The sequence below is a fragment of the Lepidochelys kempii genome, chromosome 8, assembly GCF_965140285.1.
Source record: "Lepidochelys kempii isolate rLepKem1 chromosome 8, rLepKem1.hap1, whole genome shotgun sequence".
Taxonomy (NCBI): domain Eukaryota; kingdom Metazoa; phylum Chordata; order Testudines; family Cheloniidae; genus Lepidochelys; species Lepidochelys kempii.
The window spans coordinates 95,901,893-95,920,914 of NC_136387.1; the positions used below are offsets into that span (position 1 = coordinate 95,901,893).

The 19,022-nt window shown below is 39.0% G+C and overlaps 1 protein-coding gene across 1 annotated transcript in view; it reads left to right on the top strand.

Moving 5' to 3' along the window:
- GLIS1 (GLIS family zinc finger 1) overlaps positions 1 to 19,022 on the top strand; it is a 259,142-nt gene that overhangs the window by 117,851 nt on the left and 122,269 nt on the right. The window contains exons 3-4 of the mRNA XM_073357637.1: positions 1,733 to 1,931; positions 9,720 to 10,824. Of these exons, the coding sequence (XP_073213738.1) occupies positions 1,733 to 1,931; positions 9,720 to 10,824 (1,304 nt within the window). The remainder of the gene's footprint in view (positions 1 to 1,732; positions 1,932 to 9,719; positions 10,825 to 19,022) is intronic.

Below are 19,022 nucleotides of genomic sequence, written 5' to 3' on the forward strand. Positions count from 1 at the left end.
TGTGCAGTGGCAGTCAAAAAAGCTAATAGAATATTAGGAACCATTAGGAAAGGGACAGATAATAAAACAGAAAATATCAATGCCACTATATAAATTATGGTACTCCCACACCTTGAATACTGTGTGCAGTTCTGGTTGTCCCATCTCAGAAAAGATATATTACAATTGGGAAAAGTATAAAGAAGAGCAACAAAAATGGCTGCAACCCTGTGCTCTGGGTATCCCTAAACCTTTGACTGCCAGAAGCTGGGACCGGATGACAGGGGATGGATCACTCTGTAATTGCCCTGTTCTGCTCATTCCCTCTGAAGTATCTGGCACCGGCCACTGTCAGAAGACGAGATACTGGGCTAGGTGGACCATTGATCTGACCAAGTATGGCCATACTTATGATCTAGTATTTTAAAGGCATGGCCCATGTGCAATAAGCATATCATGGTAAATATCTATAGTGATTTTTTTTTGTACCTCGCAGTTTAAGGCCCCTCCTATTCTGCAGATGTTTTCCCACATGCTTAACTTTTAGCTCATGAGTAGTCCCATTAAAGTCAGTGGAATTACTCACATACTTAAATTTAAGCGTGTGTGTTGGTGTTTTCAGGCTCAGGATCTAAGTCCTAGGCTATATCTTGCCATCTGCTTTTAAACACATCTGTCATTTTTGGATCTATGCATCTAATGTCCATGGATAGATTTGAAAATGTGTCCAGAATTCTTTTTCTTAAAATAATTGCTGTATCTTTGGTCCATTTCCCTCATCTTTTGGTGTAAGAGTGAAATTAAACATGTCCAGATCTAGCCAGAGCAGAATAAGAATATAGAAAAATAATCGATTATTTTGAAAATACGAATAAACTTAAACACATGACAAATATTTATTTTTTTCCCATTTGTCATCAGGAAATAAACTAGAATCTCCTCACTAATGCCCTGATCCTGTATATTCTAAGGGCGTGCTAGTACAGGAAAGTTTTGACAGTATAATTATACTGCTACAGTTCAAACAGTACAGTTAGACTGATATAACTCACTATGTGGACACTCTTATTCTCTTATTAAAGTAGCTTTTTTTTTTTTTTTTGGTTTAGCTTAAAAGTGACATAAGCTAAACCAAAATTTCTAAAGAAAGGCACTCAGGTCATGTTAAGTGTATCTACATGGGGAAGTTATGCTGCTGTTACGCTATCAGTTTTAAATCATACCTTAGTTTTCACATCTTATACCAGTATAACTTTCCTGTGTAGACCAAAAATACAAAAAATGAAGACTTCACTTAGACTGCAGAAGACCCTTGCATTAATATTGTCCTCATTAATTTTACTAATAGAAAAAAATCCAACAACCAATCCCACCAAAATAAATGAATAAACCCCAAAACAAAACTAACCAACTAAAAAATGTAGGAAACACTACCTCTTGCTGCCCCCCAAAAACGTAGAAGAAAAGGAAACTATTACATTTTTTTTAAAGCTAACATATGAAGTGAAAAACAGCCTCATCTTTAAAAAAAGGAACAAGAGCAATAAATTCTGGACACTAATTCCTTTGGAATTAGTTCTTGGTTCATTGTGAAACCCTTAACATTCTTTGCTGTTGCAATTATAATGCTTTCATGAGAGGAGCCAAAAGTGGGAACAACTGAGAATGATAACTGATATAGCAGCATCCGTGGGTAGAAGCTTATGGTTATTTTCTCTCACTCACTTTCTCTCTTTTTTAATTTATTTAACAGTGAATGGTGGATACAGCCATTGTAATTTGATCTCCGAGAAGAAGAACATGATGGACATGGAAATGACAAATAGCTCAGTACCTGTCTGTAGACAGAGTCTGCTCATCCACACAGGAAATCCACTTACCCGAGACTACCCATTATCTCGTGAGAGATTGCTACATGTCGGTCACCTGAATTTAACACACTCAGATACCAGGTATTGTTCCTGTTTTTGTAGCTTTATATACCTTTCCCTTTTGAAGCCCTTCATTGCTATAATCTTTTTTTCCCAGTAGCAACCTTTCAGGATCTGGACATGGGTTCTGCCCTCATTGGGCGTGCTTGAGTGGCCTGAAGTGAATGCCAGGGTTGGATGATCTCTTTGGCTTTTGCCTCATCTTCTCATTTCTTCTGGGGCAGCCATTTAATCTCCCCTTCCAATCAACTAATTCCATTACTCATTAGCGGCTGTCATTGATGGTACCTTACTGCTGGGCCTGAGGCATGGCCTTTCTGTGCAGATGCACTCATACTGCTCCATGAGCCTACCACTAGGTGATCACTCTAAAGGCAGTGACACCCTTCACTTTTGGGGTTTAAGTATGTCTCCTCTGTGAGTACGATCCCAGCATCCACTGAAATGAATGATAATTTGCCAGTGCCTTAATTGGAAAGAAAACTGCCTCCCCTCCCTTCTCACCACCCACGATGCTTCTAAGTTCCAACCAAGGAAAAAAGGATGGTAGAGTCACTCCCAAACTGGAGTCTTCCATATGGCAGTCTGGCATGCCACCATTAAACCTCCAGGAAGCGGGTGCCACTCTCTTTCTACAGTGTTTCCTTTAACAAACGGAGCTAAATGTTCCCACAGAGCACCATATCCTTGGTATTTGCTTTTAAGGCTACAATGTAAAAATCTGGGCTCTGGTTTTGATATATGCACAGTTCTTAGATTCTGTTCATGGCAGAGCCCTACTTAAACATTTGCTATAAATTAATTATACGAAAATGTAGAACTCTATTATTTTTTGTGTTGTTGTTACAAATTTAACATTACCAGATTTTAAACAAATACCCGAAACAGACATGCATTGTGAATAGAAGCCTGCTCTGAATTAAAATATGTCCATCTATTTTAATTACAATGGTTTCTGGAAAAGCTTATGATAAGAAATGATCTTGACCTTTTTGAAGAGATGCAGAAATAAAAAAAACTCAATAAAGTTGCAGGCTTTATCTTAAATATTTGGAATAATTGATGCTTTCTGCCTGGAACCATCAAACCCAAATTTCCATAGATCCAGCAAGAGGAAATTTTGACTGTGTAACTTAGTCATGGAAATCTGGCTGTTTTTGATTTTATTATACACATTTATGCATTGTTTTCCCTTTTTCTTTTACTAATGGGACAAGGATATCTGAATTTTCAGGAATAAAAGGCACATCAATGTGACAATCAAGTGGAGAGAACTTTAATGAAAAAAAGCAGATCATTTTCATGCCAAATAGCAAACATATTCTGCTGCTGGTATTAAAACTTTTATGCTTCTGCTGCATTTAACTCAGCTCCGTCCCAACCATTTTATGTCTCAGTGCTGTTCTTGCAATTATCAGGCTGTTTTTATTCTGTCGTTGAGGATAATTATGAAACAAAGATAATTTGGGCAGAAGAAAACAAAAAGAGAAGGAGAGGACCCTGCTTAGATCTTTTTGAAGCTTTTTCTAAAATCCATAATAGGGAAATGACAGATAAGTGTATACTGGGGATCACAGTACTACACTCAGAAATATGAACTCCTTCCATCTCTGTCTGAGGGAAGATTCCCAGCACAACATAGAGGATTGTATGCAACAGAATATGAGAGGGCTGCTATTACGATAAAGCAGCAGGTGATTGAGGTAATTCTCTTGTGTTTGTTTTACAACATGTTCTAAAATCGTCAGGTTTCAGCATTTCCTGAGTAACTGTTTGGAGAGCATCTTGAGGTACATTGTGGTTGCTTTCCATTCCTTCATGGGCTGTTTGCTCTCGGTTTGTATGTCCACCCTGTTTCCACAGTTTTGATTTGTACAGGATTTTCAGTGTAGTGTTCGTGCCCTGCTTGGCTCTGTGAGCATGACAGACATACAGTAACTAATCCTAGCACAGTGAATGCACCTGTCTTTCCTAACAGACACATTATATGGAGTCAAAGCTACTTCTTGGTATGAAAGCGAAAACAGACAGCATTTATTATTATTACTATTCATTATTTATACAGTAACATAGTGCATCCGACGAAGTGGGTATTCACCCACGAAAGCTTAAGGTCCAATATGTCTGTTAGTCGCATCCGACGAAGTGGGTATTCACCCACGAAAGCTTAAGGTCCAATATGTCTGTTAGTCGCATCCGACGAAGTGGGTATTCACCCACGAAAGCTTAAGGTCCAATATGTCTGTTAGTCGCATCCGACGAAGTGGGTATTCACCCACGAAAGCTTAAGGTCCAATATGTCTGTTAGTCTATAAGGTGCCACAGGACTCTTTGCCGCAGTGACATAGTTGTGGTTCTTTACAGACAAATACAAGAAGACAATGTCCTTACCCTGAAGAGTTAAAAATACAAGAGCCCAATATGCATCGTGCCGAGTGCTCTGGCTTTCAGTGAAGTCAGTGGGAGTTGAGGGTGCTCAGTGCCTTTCAGGACTGAGCCCTTTCTTGGACAATGCCTGGACAAAAGAGGGTGGGAATGGATGTAACAAAACGTACTCTGGACAGCACTGACTGTACTTTGCAGTGGTTGTTCTGACCAGCTCTGATGTCCAATGCATAAATAAGGGGAAATGCAAATTCTGACAAGGGTTCTGGGTTAATCTTTGAACGACTAATGTGTACAACCACAAAGAAAACCCAAACAAACGACGACACCTCCACCACGAGCTCAAAATGCCGCTAGGAATTCAGTGTTACGACTGGCTTCTGCTGTTTTTCCCATCACACTGAAATTCATTATCCCCATCAGCTCCCCCCATGGTTTTTTTTCCCTCAGGAACTGTATTCCAGTGATGACTGCATTAATCCACAGATAATACCCCCTTCTCTTCCATCCCAAGCTCAGTTAATAGCTTTTAAGTTATGCAACATAATTTCCACTACATAATATTTGTAAATGAGATGTGTGTGTTATACTGGAAAAGTCCTAATACCTTCTTCACCACAGTTGGCCTCCATGTACAGCTAATGTTGGCCATTTGTCAGATAATCCATTATCAGGCATGGAAAACTCTTCCCACATTGTGTTCTTGTTTTTCTGTGTAAAGGCAGCGGAGCAGACAAAAAGCAAATCATGCAAGGGCCCCGTAATTGTGTAGCAGAACAATATCCTCTAGCTTCTTAAAACTGTCAGTAATCAGAAAAGACTTGCTTGCAAGGGAAATTAAAGGCACGTACATTTGTTTAGCCAAAATCTTCAAATTATTTACTATGGGGCTATTTTACTCTGAGGCTGTTTTTAAACTAAAACACTTCTGGCAAAGTGCTACTGTCCTTGTTCTCTGGCTCCAATTACGGTGTATGGAAGTCTCTTTAGAAGTACGACTTCACTTGCCACCACAGGACTGTAACATACTGTACAAAGACCTTACTTCTTTGTACAGCGTGCTGTAACATCCTGTGCAATTGGATTGTTGCTTAGAGTGAACATTTTAAAGATGTCTCCAAACCTATATGTATTCTGCGGGGGAGGTCAATAGGAATTCCTCCACCTCCAAAATTCACCATCGCCCTCAATTCCTATTGTATATCCCCTGTATCAAAGCCACCCACTCTGCCCCGCCCCTATCCCCTGCATGTTGGCACAACCGTACTGTGTTCATTTTACTGTCCCTTCATCATCCCACCTTCATTTATTTGTTACATCCATGTTTGCAGCAAGTTATAGTTCCTGGACCAGTGGTTCTCAATCTGTTTACCATTGTGGGCCACATATGCAGCTCTCTGTGTTATGTGGGCCACATAACACAAATATACTGCCTGTATGGCCCTGAGAATGTCACATGGGCTGCAGCTGCGTGGTGATTGGGCTGCAGGTTGAGAACCACTGCCCTGGACTGTGAGATCTCTGGGGCAAGGACTGTCTTTTTATCTGTTAGCACAATGCCTAGCATAATGGAGCTCTAATCCCTGACTGAGCCATCTCAAGGCTATCTCAGTACAAATGATAAATAATAACATCGAAGGAGCTACCTAAAAAGCTGGTCTCCAGGAATCCTGTCCCTCCCGTGCCTGGTCAGTAGAACTGCACCAGTTCTGCTCCAGTTTGGGCCCCACAATGGCTGCGGCGGCAGGGGCCCAGAGTTTGCCCTAGAAGGGTGATGATAAAATTCTATAGTAAACGCAGAAAATTTGCACTAATGCAACTTTAAGGTTGAAAATGTCTACACCCAAAAGTTGGGAAATGAAAATAATGCAACTTCCTACAGCAATGTTAACTGACTAACGGGGGCATAATGTGTATAACATGGTGCATATATCTAGAAAGCTATAATTCTTATGAAGAATTCTGGTATGCAAATCTGCATTAGTAGCCAATATTTATATTTACATAAGCAGAACCTCTGTAACACAAAGCTGTGTGGATGAGAAATGTGAATTCATTCTTTCTTGATTGAAATCATTCACCCCAATACTTCCTTTTGTTTCTTTTTAGAAATCACACTCTTTTTTACTCTTTATACATTTCATACTCCGTGTGATACAATTGTCTTCATCACAGAAACTACAGTCCAGATTTTGAGTAAGGTTGAGTCCTGGAAACTCCCATTGATTTCACTGGAAGGTTTGGGAGCATAGTGCTTCTTGGGATCAGTACCTCTGTGCTGCAGGACCAATCACCATTATTTAGGTCACAAAAGGAAATTATCCCAATGCATAGGAAAGATAGAAAGCATGGTAAAAGACCACTCTGGCTTAACCAGATCTTGAACAAACTGAAACTCAAAAAGGAGTCCTACATAAAGTGGAAACTAGGTCAAATTATAAAGGATGAATATTAAAAAAAACAAAACAAAACACAAGCATATAGGGACAAAATTAGCAAGGCCAAGGCACAAAACAAGATTGAACTAGCTATGGAGATAACGGGTAACAAGGAAACATTTTACAGATACATTAGAAGCAAAGTGAAGAGTAAGGACAGGAGAGAAAGACAGTAACAGAAAACGCAGCAATGGCCAAAGCATTAAATGTATTTTTTGTTTCAGTTTTCACTAAAAAGGTTAGAATGGAGGACTAATGTAGTGAACATCAGTATAAATGGGATAGGATCTGAGGCTGCAATAGGGAAAGAACAAGGTAAGAATTATTCAGACAAGTTAGATGTCTTCAAGTTGATAGGGGCTGATAAAATACATCCTAGAATACTTAAGGAACTGGCTGCAGAGATATCTGAACTATTAGCCATTATCTTTGAGGACTCATAGAGGAAGGGAGAGATCCCAGAGGACTGGAAAACTGCAAATATGGTACATATCTATAAAAAGAGGAATAAGGACAGCCCAGGAAATTAAAAACCAGTCAGCTTGACTTTGGAAAGATAATGACGCAAATAATCAAACAATCAATTCGTAAGTACCGAGAAGATAAGAAGGTGACAATCAACATGGATTTGTCATGGACAAATCTTGTCAAACCAACCCAACATCCTTCTTTGATAAGGTGATAAGCCTTGTGGATGGGGGGAAGCAGTAGATGTGATATATCTCAACTTTTTACTAAGGCTATTGATACTGTCTCACATTATCTTCTCCTAAGCAACCTAAGAAAAGATAGCCTACTATAAGGTGGGTGTACAACTGATTGGAAACCATACTCAGAGAGTAGTTATCAGTGGTTCAAAATGAAGCTGGAAAGGGCATATTCAGTGGGGTGCCATGGGGATCTGACCTGGATCCAATTCTATTCAATATCTTTTATAATGATTTGGCTAATGGCATAGAGAGTATACTTAAGTTTGTGAATGATACCAAGCTGGGAGAGGTTGCAAGTGCTTTGGAGGACAGGTTTAGAATTCAAAATAATCTTGACAAACTGGAGAAATGGTCTGAAATAAACAGGATGAAATTCAATAAGGACAAATGCAAAGCACTACACTTAAGAATAATCCATTGTACAAATACAAAATGGTAAATGACTGCCTAGAAAGGAGTACTACAGAAAAGGATCTGGGGTAATAATGGATCACAGACTAAACAGGAGTCAACAATATAACACTGTTTCAAAAAAGCAAACATCATTCTGGGACATATTAGCCGGTGTGTTGTAAACAAGACACCAGAAGTAATTCATAGATTCATAGATATTGAGGTTAGAAGGGACCGTTATGATAGTCTAGTCTGACCTCCTGCACAACTCAGGCCACAGAATCTCACCCACCCACCCCTGCGAATATTGCCAGTACTGAATCTCAATGCACTGTAATCTTTCTGACAAATCTCTCCTCGTTGTGGGTAAGAAACGTTTTTGTGGGTGTGGTTTTTTTTTTTAAATTCATAGCAGTTGGAAAGCTGTCCATAGTTGGAATGTTAGAATAGCCCCAGCAAGAATGGATTAGGGAGCAGAATGCAGTTGAAATAGTCAAGTTGTAAGATAAATGAAATCTATTCCATGGTTCTGTGATTTACCCCATAAATATTTCCATTACATACGTGTACAGTAGCTGCATGTTTGACTCATCAGTAGCTATCTGGCTATACATGCTGCATATACAGGCATTGCTCACTCTACAATTTTTCCAATTTTGTTTTAAATGTGGTTTCCTTAAAAACTTGCTGAATAACCATAGTTGCCTCAGTGTTTGCAATATTACCCACAATCCTCTGTAGTGTGAAATTCACCCATGCGAAGAGGGCCAGCACAAGCCCTATATATTACATAAGCTGTAGGAATATCTAGGGAACAGCTGCTAATAGTGAGAAATAATACAGACACAGTTATATCAGCTATGATAAATATTTATAAGAGAGATAAAACTTTGTGCTTTAGGACATAAGCCAATCACTGATTGCCTGGAAGAAAATATTAGGAAAAAACTTCTCCTATAGGCAGGTTATTTAAAAATTGTCTGTTATGGACTCCTTTGCATGAGCCAATTTGTATTGCCCAGTGTTAGAACAGAACTAAATGGATCATGGATCTGATCTGATATGGCCATTCTTATGTTCCTAACCCTATTTAGTTACCTAAGGCATGGGTTCCTACCTTGGGGGTTGTGACTCTCAGTAGGATCTTGAACAAATGCCAGGGAGTCAGTGCTAACCTAGCCTCACATTACCAAATGGCAGAGGGGGCCTGGCTAGATCCCAGCTAGATAAAAATGGGGTGCTCTGCTAGGGAAAAGATTGAGAATCACTGATCTGAGGCAACTAGCAGGTTTTTTAAATTAATGATTATTGTAGATTGTAATAGTGCCCAGCAGTTCCAGTTATTTCTTTACATCCCCCTTTTTTCAGCTGATCAAATTTTTTCCTCAAACAAATGCCTTGTGAGTTGAAATGTTGTGAATTTTGTAATGGTGAATGTCTCTAGAGAGTGTGAACAAAATTAATGCCACCACTGTGAGCTATGTGAGAACTCCAAAACACTTTCCCTATGTGCTCTAACGAAAATGCTTGTGTTCAAAAAACTAAAAAATGGCTAAAGCTATCACACTTTTTGCTATGGTTTTGTCCAGTCTGTACATTGACCCTATAGATTATGATTGATGAGATGTCAGTAGTAGGGATGGGAAGGAGTTTGTGCAATGTGTAACCCACAGTGTAAAATTAATCCCATGTAAAATGATGCTACCTTTACAAGGCCACAGAGGAAACATTGCAGGTTTTTAAAAGTTAATTGTTGGAAGACACAGACAACGTGCAGTAGAGAATAAGTGGTTTCATTCTCCAGGGCGTAATAAATGTTGCATCTTGTACAAAAATCATAAATTCTCCCACAGTTGGTGATGTTTAATGAAACTGTATTACAGGTCTCCCAGGTTTCAGGACTCCATCGATTCTTCCACTTTGTGCATGAATGGAAGTCACCCAGCTCAGCACATTAAGCAAGAGTGCCCAGGTGATTATAAGGTTCTTTCGGAGGTTTCTGCACATAGAAGGACTACAGAGGGAATGGAGCTGCGAGCCTCTGGTAGTCTGCATCCTGAAATAGACCTAATGAATAATAGCTTTACAAATTCACTTTCATCATACTTGTTTAATAATGAACATAGCTCCTCCCTGGGTTCATTGTCATTTGGCAGCCCTCAACATTCAGCCAGGCTACAATCAAGCAACCTGAAGAAAAGATGCATCTCTGTTATGCCATCTTCAGCTGAAGGAATCGATATTACAGCTATTATCCGCACGTCGCAAACATCACTGGTCACCTGCGTGAATGGTCTGCGGACTAATTCGGCTGGCATTTCCTCTCATCCTTTGGAGGTCAGTCACCACAGTGCTCAGAAATCTTCTTGTCCTCAGTCTTGCTCTCAGCCTGGGAACCCTTGCAGTCTTCCCTCTCCTTCAGCATGCCTTGTACCTCTTTCCACTGATTGTGACAGAGATGACTGTGATCCGCTACAAATGCAGCAAATAGAGGAAAATGCAAGTCTTAACCTTATGATGAATGGTACTAGTATGCCTCAGCAAGATGCCTCACACAGCAGCCAGAAGGTGAGTTTCTTAAAACAAGAACCGGTCGATGATTATTCCTCTAACACAGATCTCTTTCGGCATCGTCAGGGGCTGCCGCCGCCGCCTTATCATTTACACCAGCAGCTAAGCCAGACTCAAGGGACGTTGCCTCATTTGCACGTCTCCATGTCTCCAAAGTCCCTTCAGCCCAGTGAAGGAGATGAACAAGAGGTCAGCAATGGTACACAGGTCTGTCGGTGGATTGACTGCAATGCCACTTATGACCAACAAGATGGACTGGTCAGACACCTAGAAAAAACACACATTGACCAAAGGAAGGGAGAGGACTTTACTTGCTTCTGGGCAGGCTGTGTCCGTCGGTATAAGCCTTTCAATGCTCGTTACAAATTGCTGATTCATATGAGGGTTCATTCTGGAGAAAAACCAAACAAGTGTATGGTAAGTCTGGAATCTGTTGTTTGAACAGAAACATGCTACTCTGCTCACTCACTGGCTCTCTCTCTTCAATATTATTCAAATATAATTATCATACTTTCCTGTAACTTGGTTTGTTCTAAGGAGATTTGGGGAAGGAACTTAATTTTAAAGGAAATGTTTGAGTAATAAATATTGTAGCTCTTGGAAAAGAGATTCAGTCCCCTTTATATGAAAGCTTAACTTTTAATACAATGGTTTATTTTTTTAATATTCATTAAAGCATTAATAAAATGATGATCAAAGCCAGCAGCAGTCATTTAACGTAAAATAAGGGTCACTGAGCCTCAGGTGACATTTTAAATAAAGAAACATAAAACACATCTAATTAAATTCTTTTCATTCCTCCTTCTCAACAATAACCCATGGAGTTAATAGTGCAACAGTTTGAGATGGTAGTTCAGAAAAGAAAAAGAATCATATTAAGGATTTAAAATGGTTAAAAAATCTGCATATCTTGAGATTTTCTAAGGTTGTTAGGGGTTGGATTTAGGGGGGTTGTTTTGTTTTTTGAACTAGGCAAAATAGAGTGTTCTGAAAAAATAAACCCCTTTGTTCTCCTCTGATCAAGCTATAGTAAACAACATCAACATTCCAAAAAGGAGGTCTTGAGAACAGCACTGTCTGCTCATCTGCATCCTATGACGATAATGTGGCCAAATTAAAATAGAAGTTAATGGCTTCCATGGAGCTTTCCATATGCAGGGAGCAGCGATAATATAAGACCTTGAATAGACTAGATAAAACTAAGCAAGTTTGACATGAGCTTCCAAACTGAGTCATGAGATTTTCAAAGCTTTCTTTGTGTACTGCTGTAAAAAAAAAAAAATCAAAGGAATAATTGCACCAGCAGGTGATGTTACTCAATTTACAAAATTCCCCCCCATTATTGTATTGGTAGCAAAATCTTATTGTGAGAAATACTCATAAGAACGTGAGGACAGGATGAAGTCCATTATGGCTTGTGTGTGTTTATATATCTATATATGTAATTTGGTGCTAGAAATCTCTCAAGGCCTTGTGTCAAGTATTAACGATTGGTTGGAGGAGAGGAAAAGTAATACGCAACATTTTTTGCGTTGCCACAGAATAATGCTATTATCACCTTAACAACTTTTCATTTGCCTTAGATATCTTAATAATGTTATCTTAATATTAGTATTCAATTCAATTAGTATTCCCGAAACCATGTATATGGAATAACAGTGGAAATAATGGAAATAGTGAGGCATCATTATTTAGTTGCTTGAGGTAAAATGGCACATTTTAAGAGTGACAACTGTATGTGTCTAATTTATCAAGCAGGAGTACCTATACAAATAATTACCTTTGGCCTCAGTTTCATAAGTAGCATCAACATCTCTTGTAAAAGCACTGAGGAATTTAAACTCTTTACAGTTATTTTTATTGCCGTAAATGTTAAAAGAGCAATGAAAACCCCTTTCTTATAAATAAAAATGTAATGAAACTGCTAAACCATCTGGATTTCTCAGTGGAACTGGCTTTTTAATCACTTACAAAGAAATGAAAACAATCTCTTCTCTTGATTTCTTTCAGGCTTTTTTAAAGAAAATGATAAAATGGGGAAACTTGGTTAGCTTTTCTATGATGATGAAAGACGCAGTAGAGAGTGCTAGATTTACTCAGGCAGGCGATGGAGACCCTTCTTCATTTTTGCTAAGATGCATATTTGACAGCTATTGTATAGCAGCTTTCTAATGTTACATTCCAGTCAGTGTTTGTATAGGACTCTGTGTATACCACAGAAGTTAGTTCATGTAACACTAAAAATTTTCCCCTTTCAGTCACTTTGTTAGTCTGCATTAAATAATAGGCTATTGACAACATCTCAAGAATTTAGTGTTGTGAAAGGCCCGACGAAAACCTGCATATTGGACATGCTGGAAATATGTATGTACTCTTGGCATGTAAATATATAAAGCTCTGTTTCATTACAGCTGACAGTGTAATCACTCCAGTACTCTGTGTGTCCCAGAGAGAATTAAGAGCATAACATCACACGAGCAGTTAACTCCTTCCATAACCAGAACAAAAATAGTGACTATCAGCAGGTAATAATAATTGAGACCTCGAGTCGTATGCTATAGTAAAACCGGACCTTTGAGGCACATTAAAAATGCATCTTTTCTGCAAGTCTAGCTTCCTGCTGTTGAAATTACTTGATCTAGCAATGCGAGATCTTAAGGCACAGACTCATCTCCTTAAAATTATTATCCTCAAATGGGGATCATTTGCCTGCTGAATTACATTCCATTTTTTAAAAAAGATTTCTTTGTATTTTCTTTGTGCTATGATGTTATGCCATTTTACATTATTGGTTATCTTTTGATGGGGTAATAGTTGTGCAGTTACCCCTGGAAATTAATAAGGCAATTCATTTTGCATCAATTGAGTTCTTAAGTTTTGTTTTGTTATGTTTAGTGGATTGCCCTGTTCAGTAACTTTGCATCTCTTGGTATTTGTAGTGGGGATTTTCTTTCATTGCTTACAATTACCCATTGTATACAATTTTACTTTGTTTTTGAGGGTGCTGATTTTCTTCTTTCTTTTGCCCGTTAAGATTGCTGGCCAAGTAGGTTTTGAGACTGTTTGGGGCAGTTAGCACAAATAGCGCTCAATCCATATAAATAAAAAGTTTTCTTCCATGTAAAATTATTAATTTCTTATGACAGGCTTTGCTACTATGCACTGTAATAGACAAAGGAATTTTGGAATTCAAGCCACTTGAGAACAGGAAATACATGAGACATTTTGATTGAAAAGTAAATGGTCCACTAAAACTGCAGTTAATCCTTTTATTATCTTTCCAACAGCAGTTTCCACAATATTTTCATGAGGTAAGCTTCCTCCAGTCCAACTGTAACACTCTCATCATTACAGCTGGTTTAAATTTAGCTAGCATGCTTCTTTCTCTACTACCAATGGTTGAAAGGCAAAACGACATCTGCCGTAGAGGAACTACTGAGATTTTGGGTACTTCTTGTGCTTTCTGTATTTTGTTGCCAAAACCTGTACTCTGAGTATTCTGCTTTCCTATTCAGTTAAATATTCTAATTAAGCTGTGTCTTCTCTTCACTATGTTCCTTGTGTTTGATTTTTCCTTGGGCTCTGCAAGTAGTCTAAAGGAAACTACCTAATCTCTCTGCAATATCCTGTTATGTTTCATACTTAACTCATGTTGTTTTAGTTTTATTAAATTTGGGGTTCATCTGCATTATAATCAAAAATATATCCAACAAAAATAATGATGCAATGTACTTAAGACTTTAACTTTTGAAGATTAATTTCATGCTTTTTTAGATTTGATGTCCCAGACAATTGGAATTTTGATTGTCTGAGACAGCAAAAATTAGCAAGCTTAAATGGTTTTCATTTAAAAAAAAATTCTCATAGCTGCATCTTTTGTAGTCTTTCAGTTCTACTAGCATTTTGGTGTATGGAATAATAGTGATCCCTAAATACTGTAGACTAACCATAAATCCCTGTTTGAGAATGTAAATATATGGCTGCTCGTTTAGTCTTTTTAGGCCTAAGATTGTTTGATTTGGATAAAACCACTACTGGGTAATCTCTTTCAGTCCCTCCTGCATGGTGGCAACTTCATAAAAAATAGACAACAAGGTTGCCATCGCTCTGTGTGTGTGTGTGTGTGTGTGTTTTCAAGGAACCCAATTTTCAAACTTGGGCAACTAAGAGTGAAGAGAAATAAGAAAATCTCTTTTCTACTTATGCAATTTATTTATGTTTATAGAAACTAGGCATCATGAATCGCTGTGCTCCTGTAAACCACCAGTGATAGGTGGCCTGTCTCTCAATCATTAATATCTCTAGTTCACTTATCTTAGAGAAGCGAACTATGTAGCCTTGTTTTCACTCTTCCTTTCTCTTGTCCAACCCTGTGGTGTCCTACACCTACTTGTCACATCTTGTTCCTTCTTTGATTGCAAGCTCTTTGGAGTAGACACTCTGTTTTATTTTATGTATGTACTGTATGCAGTGTACAAGGGGGGGACAAGCAGGGGCATGACCCTCACCCCCAATATTTGGCAGGGACACAGAATTCTTCCTTCCGCGGGGCCACAGCAGGGAGAGCGAGCTTCTCTGGCCCAGTGGCTATAGTGGGGATGCACAACATGCCCCACCAAAACTAGCGAAATTTTAAATTCCTGAGCACGCCCTTGGGCCTGGCTGGGGCCTTTGGTTGCAACTATTGTACCAAAAAAACCCCACAACTACTTATGTTGTTAATAAATAGCCCTTTTAATCTAAACATAGTAACTTGTTAATCAGTTCACATGGGTAGGTATTATAATGGCCTCATTACAAATAAGGAAACTGAGGCACAACGAAGTTAAGTGATTTGCCTAAGTGTACCTAAAGAATATGCATCGGGGCAGCATTAGAACTCAAGAGTTCCTGACCGCAGATCTTGTGCTCAGGCCAGTACATCACGTTAGCTAACCATCTACCTCTTTAAAATTGCTACCCGTGTTCTGGTTCTCTGTACAAAGAGCTATATAAATAAGTAACTGTACTACTATGCTTTCTCTCTGTATGTTGTGTGGGTGGTTTAGAATTCCACAGGCCTTTTAAATCTTTAAGCATCAATAGGGCCTGATACATTTGGTAACTAATCAGGGGTTTTAGCTTGATTACTATACCTATGCTGAGTGGGGCATTCTAAGCAGATTCATGCTGCTAGCAGCCAATGGGAAATCTATGATCTCAGTAGCTAGTGAGTAGTTGCCAACAGCAGCCAATGAGCAATCTATTTGGATCAAAATGCAGCAAGGTGTGTTGGGTACTGTAGCCTCTCTATAGGCTGTGGCTCCAGTCACGTATAGTATAGGGGACGATCCTTCATCAGCAGGGAAATTCTCTACTTGTGCATGCAATTACCTGATTTACACAACTATATGTGCATTGCTGTGTGTGTAGTTTAAGGAAACTCAGATCCACCTCCTTTCTGTAATTCAGTTCCTTCATCTGTAAAATGAAGCTAATGCTGACCTACCTTTAAAGAAGTGTTGTAAGGACTATTTTATTCATGTTTGTAATGCGTTTCCAGATCTCTGAATGGAGGGTGTTGTGGGAGCACAGAACAATAATGCACAGATGCCAGCGATAGTATTTTCAGAAATGCCAGTGTTGGCCTAACTTTGCTGCTATTAAAGTAATGGTAAAAAAACACTCATTCTACCCAAAAGTATAACCACGTTCCCAGAGGTCCTTTTTTTTAATTGAATCTGACATACACATCTCCCATACAGCACTTCCTGATGCTGTCTAGGAACTGGAGGGTTAAGAGCTTTGTGTGGTGAGGAGGAGGACAGCAAGTAAGTGGTTTGGTGATGATACTACGCATATTTGTTTATTTAAACCACTGCAGATTGTCTGACGTTACAGATAGTCTTGAATGCACTGAAAAACTGGTCAGCAGGATGGCACATGGAATTTAACTTTGCACGTAAGCAAGTCTGAACTTTTTATATGCTATAGGTGTTTGAGCTCTGAATTTGCAGAATTCTGTGAAGCAAATGGTTTAGAAGTGATTGTGTGTAGTTGGCTCAATGAGGGTGATTATTCAGTGATCAGAGGCAATTAAAAAGAAAATGAAATTCTTTGGTGCATTAAAGAGAGAGAAGAAGATAGCACAGACAATATTTTTATCCTAAAAGGCTTGGGACCTACCTACTTGAAGGACCACCTCTGTCCTCAAGCTGAACTGCCATAGGTACAGTCAGCAGAGATTCTTGTGCTGGATTCCTCTAGGCTTCTATGAAGGTCCTCAGCTTTGGAACCAGCTTCCCTCTTTGGGCCAAAATAATCCTAATTTGTTGACCTTCAGGGCATGCATGCATCTGTTTGATCAGGCTGATGCAGAGGGAGTGGTTTGATGAGGGTTCGATGTGTGTGGGATGGGATTTATGGGACCTCTACAAGACATTGAGTTTTGGTGGCTGTTATGAGGTTGGCTGCTAATTGTTATCTGTGTTCCTCTAATTTGTGTCGGGACACCTAGGGTTTTGGATAGGTGCCCCTCTCTTTACATTTGCATAAATCTACGTAAATCTAAAAAAATCAGTTCTTACTGCCACTGTTTAATGCCCTCTTTTAAAGGACTCTGTTCAACTTTGGTCATGCTACCTTCAGAAAGTGACATAGAAGATTGAAGAGATCAAGAGAAGGGTAATAAGGAAGGTTAGAGGTACAGCATGGGACTTTCATAAGAATTATTCCTTTCATAAGGAAGAAGACTCTATTTGCATGGGTCTTTATTTCAATTGACTTGATCAAATTATTCTGGGAGGGCATAGTTAACACATAAGTCACTCCATTCATTTGCTATCTATATGTCGGTCGGGCTGCGATGTTTATGCAGAACCAATCACCATGGCATGTAGGCAATACTATTGACTCTTCATGAGAGAACCGGAAAACATCTATGAAAATAAATTCAGTGGGTTTAGAATCACTAAAAGGAAATACCACTCTAATACAGTGTGTACTCAAACTGTGAAACTCATTGTCATAAGACATAGTCAAATCAGATATTGTACCTGGGTTTTTAAAGGGCTGCGTAACTTCCTTACCACTGATAAAGTTTGTAGTTATGTAATCTAAGAAAACAGGAGTAATGAAGTACAGTTGTGTAGGAGGTAACCTGATCACCTGCTAGGTTCAAGGTTGGAATTTTTACCTCTCTGTACCACATTGCACAATTGGCAAGGTATATATGAGGTAGGGGGAGGTCACTTTCCTCCAAAGCAGCAGGTCTTAGTCAGAAAACTAAATACTTCAGGATGCTGAAGAAGCCTAACCAATGGCCTGGTCCAGTGTGAGGATTTTAATGAAGAGGGATTTTAATGTTCTCCCCAGTTACTGTGTCATTTGTCACTCCCATGTCATATGCAAAAGTGAACTAGTCACTCCAGAACTCTCCTCCAACATTGACCAGATTCATTCAAGCTCATTTTCTGATAATATAGGGTAAACTATGCCCAGAATCAAATCTTAAAATATATTAGCTGCAGCCTGCCATCTCTGGCTGCCAAAGACCAAAATTCCAGGCAATGCTCTCAATCCTCCTTGGAAAATTTCTCCTAGGCTCTCTCTACCTCCCTTTACCCAACTGGCATGCAAAAATAACATCTCACTATCATTATCCACTTGTCACACACAACTCAGGGAACAGTGATGCTTTCTCATTGTAAGACACTCGGAATTATTTGCAGCTCTGCTATGGCCAGACTCTGGGTGATATTCCAAACAAAAATTAATTTGAAGCCCATTCTTAGCACAGATCCACAGACATCTTGAGGGGAGTCTCCTTTTGAAGATATCCTGGAACCAGCCTCCAACTCCCAAATCATTCCAGCTGCAATATCTCAATATCAGTTTCTTTGCAACCCAGATCAATGGATTGGACCAAATAGTCGCATCTGAGGATGCAAAAGTTGAAAGTCCTTCCCAATTCCAAGCAGCTGGTTTGAAATAACTTCTAAAGATTTTAGCCTAGCTCACTATTTCCCATGTTGCAAAAGTGTGACAAGATTTCTCTCTCTCTCTCTGCATCTCATCTGGGATTGAATTGCCCATCAGTTTCACTATATTGAATCTGCCCAGTGGTAAAGATCCAGTGATACAACCTAAACTAATCAGTTTTATTCTCCATCTAGTGATAAGTATTGCAAAGCAGTAAATATAATTGTGAGTTTTCTGTTCTCTGTAGGAAAGGCTTAATATTACAAAAATACCTAAAAGATATGTCCCAAAAGTGAGTGCCAAAAGTGTAATTTAGCTGAGTCTCCACACCATTTCAATAAGGCAGATTTTCTCCAGGAGGTCCAGTTAAGAAGGCTGTTCATAGTGGGCTGAACTGCAGTTGTTGAGCAGAGTGCAATAACCTTCAATCTGGAAGCAATGTGAGGATACTCGTATTATCAAAAATAATTTCACATACTCGTTTAGTCTTGCATCTGAATATTATTAATTTTATAATACAGAGGTTTGGTAGGCTTTAAAATTCTAAGCTCTAAAATAAAGCATTAGGGAATCTATTCCTGAGGTTACGTGCTTTGCTTTATTTGATTTCAAAGCATGTGCTCGATGGGAATTATTAAAAATGGCATGAGATTCTT